The following is a 6,161-nucleotide window of genomic DNA, read 5'->3' on the forward strand; positions in this document are numbered from 1 at the left end:
CTTGGATAAGTGCACATATACACATATTATCTCTCTCTCTCTCTTTCCACCAAGGGAGGCCTTACTGGAATCTTCATAAAATCTACTTGATCAACTTTTTTCCACAATATTCTCATTTTCTCTACAGATTGTAATTTTTCAATAGTTTGATAGAATGAGAAAGAAAACATAATCTTTGTCTCTTTCTGATCACGCATGCACGTTTGACGGCATTTTAAAAATTCGTAATTCTTCTATAATAATTTTACTGGTTCGTGGCTTGTAGTTAAATATTGATTGAGCCCTAAGCAAAACTGATTCGTGAACATATGTATACCTCTATCCTCTTCCTTCTTATGAATAATAGATATTTATACTGTACATTTAAATTTATTTCGACAACAAAGAAACATTTTTGTTATTTTTTGTTTTAGAAAGTTGTCATATCTGGTTGGTTTTAGCTATCATAGTTTCTTGTAACAAGGGGTCTCTTTTGTGATTTTTTCATGACCATTTTTATCGTCTTTTCCAGGCAGGAAGTATATATATATACCCAAGTAGTACGAAATATTACAGTAATATTAAAATGTCCGTCTCATGGTAATATTACAGTAACATTACAATAATATTACTGTAATATTACACTAATATTACACGTTTATTTGAAATACATAAAATTTTTTTAGTTTTTTATGATATAACACAAAAAGATAAGAATTAATCAGTCAAATATTTTTAAGTATTTTTTGAAATATTTTGTAATATTATTATGAGGCGAACATTTTATTAATACATCAATATTACCGGGTTTTTAATCTAAAATTAAAATTTTCTAACTCGTGTAGCCCGAGATTTTTGGAAGAGATAGAAATACGTAGGTACTATATACACTGTAAAAGTGTACACTGTGTGTAAATTGTAAAGTGAAAGTGTACAGGTATAAGTTAAGTGAAAAGGGATTTCTATCAACCTGACCCTGCACTTAGCTAAAATATCCTATGCAGTTATACAGTAGTTATTGTTCGTCTTTCGAGGAAAGAATATCTCTACGAAAGAATATTTTTCGCGCAAGTATCGACAGGATTGTGAGTGCTTATAATGGAAGAGCGACGTCGAGAATTAACAAAAATGCGTGTTCGCAAACATCGAAGAATGAAAAAAGATTTAATTAAGTGGCAATCTTTGGCACATCAAGGATCAATTGATTTTGTGACAGAACCTAGTAAGTGCAGAAGAAATATTACCGAATTAATTTAATCCATTCACTAGTTTGAGGAAATATTACTACACTGAAAAAGAAATTTATTTGGATCAAATAAAAAGTATTTGATCCACATACATCATTTACTTGTCTATTATCCAATAAATATGTATTTGAACCAAATACATACTTACTAAACCTAAGTATGTATTTTATTTTACCGTATCAAATAAATAGTTATTTGAATCAAATACAAAATATTCAAAGCTACTAAATAATTATTTGAATCAATTATGAAAATTATTTCATTCAATACTGCATGTTTTTTGATTCAAATAAATATTTATTTGCATTAATAAAATATTTTTCTTGAAACAACTAAAAATTTTCTTCAATTAAATATTCGATTATTTCTCGTAAGTAATTGTTTTAATTGAAACTAAAACAATTTAAAACAATTTATTTGGTTCAAATAAATGGGATTCAAATAATTCAAGTTATTTGAATCAAAAACATATTTTTTTGATCCAGATAAAAAGTATTTAAACCAATTAAGAGCATTTGAACCTTCGTGACGTCACAAATCATGGCGCATGACACGCAAACTTCTCAGGTATGTGAAAAGCACAATTTTGAATATATTTTAAAAAAACCTTTTGGAAAATGTTCAGAATAACATAGACTCTGTCTGTTATGTGCGGAAAATTCAAAATTTTGCGTTTTAAACGTTTTTTAAACAATGTTTAAGTTGGTTGTCACAAGTAAGGAAAAATACACTAATTGCTTATATGTAGGCCATTTTTGTAAAGACCAGGATAAAAATTGGAAAATTCTTATGTAATTTATCAAATATTTAAATTAATTTTATTATAAATAATAATTAAAATTGTTTATTACTAATTAAACAATAAATTGTTGTTCTTTATTTACTTTTTTCAAAAAGCACATATAAAAAAAACATTTTTTTGACAGCTTTCTAAATTGTTCATTTTAATTTTGTAAAAAATAAAGGCCAAAAAACCAATTTATTTTTCAATTTTTCAACTAAATAATTATTGTTTTTTATTTAAAAAATTGAAAATAATTGGATTTTCAATCTTTTGTACAACATTGAGATGAGTAATTTTAAAAATTCTAAAAAACATGCTATTTTATATGTTCTCCTTTGGAAAAAAGATAAAAAACAATAATTAATTATTTGAAAAATTGAAATACAATTTGAAATTTAATCTCTTTTTTTACAATATTGAGAATAGCAATTTAAAAACTTGTCAAAAAATTGCTCTTTTATATGTACTTTTTTGAAAAAATTATATTAAAAATCAATAATTATTTATTTAAAAAATTGAAGAATAATCTGCTTTTTAGCCATTATTTTTTACAACATTGAGATAAGTAATTTGAAAAATTTTGCAAAAATTGCTTTTTTAAAAGTGTTTTTAGAAAAATGCAATTTATATGTGTTTTTTTAATAAAAGAGAATAATTATTGATTTAAAAAATTAAAAACTAATTCAATTTTTAAATATTACGTTTCACAATTTTTAAATTGGTAAATTTCAAAATTAGGAAAAAACTGTTTTTTTCAGGGGTTTTTTGAAAAAGCGTAAGAAGTATTAAATAATAATTTTTTTAAAAAATTGAAGAATAATTCAATTTTTAAACAAGTATTTTTCACAACTTTGAAATTTACAAATAGCAAAATTAGGAAAAAACTGCATTTTTGTGTGTTTTTTTGAAAAAAAGTAAATAAAGAACAACAATTTATTGTTTAATTAGTAATAAACAATTTTAATTATTATTTATAATAAAATTAATTTAAATATTTGATAAATTACATAAGAATTTTCCAATTTTTATCCTGGTCTTTCCAAAAATGGCCTACATATAAGCAATTAGTGTATTTTTCCTTACTTGTGACAACCAACTTAAACATTGTTTAAAAAACGTTTAAAACGCAAAATTTTGAATTTTCCGCACATAACAGACAGAGTCTATGTTATTCTGAACATTTTCCAAAGGTTTTTTTAAAAAATATTCAAAATTGTGCTTTTCACATACCTGAGAAGTTTGCGTGTCATGCGCCATGATTTGTGACGTCACGAAGGTTCAAATGCTCTTAAATATTTTTCAAATAATTTGAAGTATTTGAATCAAATAATTTGTTTTCAGTGTATAATGGTCTAAAATGTAAAAAAATGTATTGTGAACGAATTTTTTGAAAATTTGTATATATACGGGTTTTGGGAGTCACTGAATTCTAATTTGATTTCAAAATTAAAAATGTCGGATCCAAAATTGTGGACATTATTTTTTTACATTGTGTGGAATCTTACGAAACTTTCATGGGGGGGGGGGGTTTAGGTCGCTGAATTTAAATTTAAGCATAAAATTCAAAAATGCAAAATGGAGGATTGATTATTACAAATTTAATTTTATAGACACCATTTCTTCAGAGAACGAGGAAATGTTTATCAATGAAAATAAAGTTCTACATCATAATGAACTTATTAATCATGCAGATTCTGACGAGATAGAAAATAATGAAATAGAATCAGAATGCGCTGAAGATCGAAATGAAAATTTAAAAATTGAAGACAATAATTCTAACTTTGGTAAAATTCTTAACTTCACATTATTGTTTTTATTTTAATTAAGAATTTCGTACTATTAACATTGCGTTTTATTATTATATAGAAATGGATATAAACGATGTAGCTGAAAATGAATATCAATCTAGCGATTTAGAAGACTTGTTACAAAATTCAGAAAATGATGAAGAAGAACAATTGAGAGAATGGGCAATTAAAGGTAATATTTCTTGGGTTCTTATATCTCAATTGCTTCTTATTCTACGACGTCAATTAATGACACAACTTCCGAAGACAGCTTCAATATTTTTAAATCTAAGAACAGAATTTTATATTAAATCTATGACAACTTCCTTATATAAAAATGCTGAGTTTGTGTATTTTGGAATTGCAAAAGGTCTTGCTTCGTGTTTTAATCATTCTCTGCATCCAGATGAAATTATCAATTTAGATATTAATATCGATGCAGCACCTCTTTGGAAATCAACTTCAAATGAATTTTGGCCTACATTGTGTAGAGTTCATTATTTTCATGACAATGTTTATCCTCCTTTTCCAGTTGCGATTTATTTAGGTTCCGGAAAACCTCAATATTTAGATTTGTTTTTAGATGAATTTATAGAAGAATTAAATAATTATCAAAAAAATGGAATCGTGCTAGAAGGTAAGTTGTACAAATTGCGGATGAAAAGTGCGGATATTGAGCTAAATAAACGTTTGGTTTATGCAACCAAATGTTTTGTTAACTGTATATCAATGCATTTATTTTGTTGATTTAACCAAAATTTGGTTGCTTCAAACGAATTTTTTTCTGAGTGCATAACACATTCGAAATATGCCCTGAGGATATTTTAGGATATCCCTAGAAGATTTCCATGATATTTCTATAACCCTCCGACGTTTTGAGGATATCACAAGGATATATAATAATATAATATTATAATAATATTTTACTATTTATCGGATTTTTATTTAAGCATTGGTTAAATATAATGTTGCTGTTAATTTAATATGTCGTCTGGTTTTCTAAAATCTTTTAACATATATCTACTAAGTAATATGGATGTCCTTTGGATATCTGTGGGATATCTTAGAAATATCTTAAAGATATCTGAAATATATCCTTTATACAGGGGCTTTGGATATCCTAGGATATCGTGGAGACGATTTTAGGATATTCTTTTGCTGTGAGGGATTATTTGAATCAAATGAATTAATTTTTAGTGTACATATTTTATATTTATAACCGTTCTCAATATACTTATTTTTTATAGATAATATTAATGAGAAAATAAATATAATTTTCGATAAGATACAGAAGATAGGAGAAGATATCGAATATATAAAAGGGGAAGTAAAAGAATTAAGAAAGAAGAACGTTCAATATGCTCTTTGCCAGGAAACCATGTCGGAGAATTTAGCTTCTAAATTCGAAGTTAAGCTTCCACTGCAAACAATGGAAGAATTTGAAAAATTAGAGGAACTTTTACCTACTAATAAAGAACTGCAGCACTCTTTGGTAAGTAAAATAGAAAATTTAATATTATGAATAATGAAAAGTTTAAAATTATTATTGTAACTAATAATACATTAATAATTATTACAGAAATCGGCCCTGTTATACAACGTAGATTTAAGAGCTGATTTAAAAAAAATTCTTCGCCAAATTTTGTCTGCTTTATTCAGCCGTGAGGTGGCAATGAAATTCACAGCATCGAAACCAATGCCGGAAAAGAAAATATTAAATAGGACAAATTGCTGCAATCTTATTGAGGGTAATTTTTTTTATTAGTATATCATTAACAGTTTTAATTATAAATTGATAATATAAAAATACTTACTGTATAGCAATATTTAAGACGTTATTGAAATATACCATTATTTTATTAAGTTTTTCATTTTCAGGTCTAATTCCATTCAAATCTATGGCAAGTAAAGAAAAGTATTCTAAACCAGAAATAATTGGTGCAATGGGATACGTTCTTACACGCTCTTACGATTGGGGTAATGGCAGGACTGAAAGAAGAAATAAAAAAGACAATAATGTTATTAATGTTTAAGTACATTTAAGTTTTTCTGATTAATATTTTTTATTACTTTTATTAAATATATGTACCTAAATAGAGATAAAATAAATCGATTATTATTTTAAGAAAAATTAAAAGAACCACTAATTAATTTTTAATTAATTAATTTTATTCCTATTTAGCTTCTATATTATTTGGCTTATCCAGAGATTATATACAAACCCCATGTAGATTCTGTATCCTTTGACCTACATAGAGCGAACACAAAAATCCTTTATACATCCTATGTTATTTGTCCTAGGTAGAGATAACTTAAAACCCTACATAGATCTTATAACATGTGACCTATATAGAATGCACTCAA

General features: G+C 25.8%; 1 protein-coding gene across 1 annotated transcript; it reads left to right on the forward strand.

The window, feature by feature from the left end:
* The first annotated feature begins 1,077 nt into the window (after nucleotides 1-1,077).
* On the forward strand, nucleotides 1,078-5,830 carry LOC127281640 (uncharacterized). Its single transcript, XM_051305455.1, has 6 exons — nucleotides 1,078-1,201; nucleotides 3,621-3,794; nucleotides 3,877-4,289; nucleotides 5,083-5,289; nucleotides 5,377-5,545; nucleotides 5,676-5,830. Exons 1-6 carry the CDS (start codon nucleotides 1,078-1,080, stop codon nucleotides 5,828-5,830), a joined length of 1,242 nt encoding a protein of 413 aa, XP_051161412.1.
* Nucleotides 5,831-6,161: the final 331 nt, after the last annotated feature.

The sequence above is a fragment of the Leptopilina boulardi genome, unplaced genomic scaffold (genome assembly GCF_019393585.1).
Source record: "Leptopilina boulardi isolate dan_hultmark-lab unplaced genomic scaffold, ZJU_Lbou_2.1 LbouV2_273, whole genome shotgun sequence".
Lineage (NCBI taxonomy): Eukaryota > Metazoa > Arthropoda > Insecta > Hymenoptera > Figitidae > Leptopilina > Leptopilina boulardi.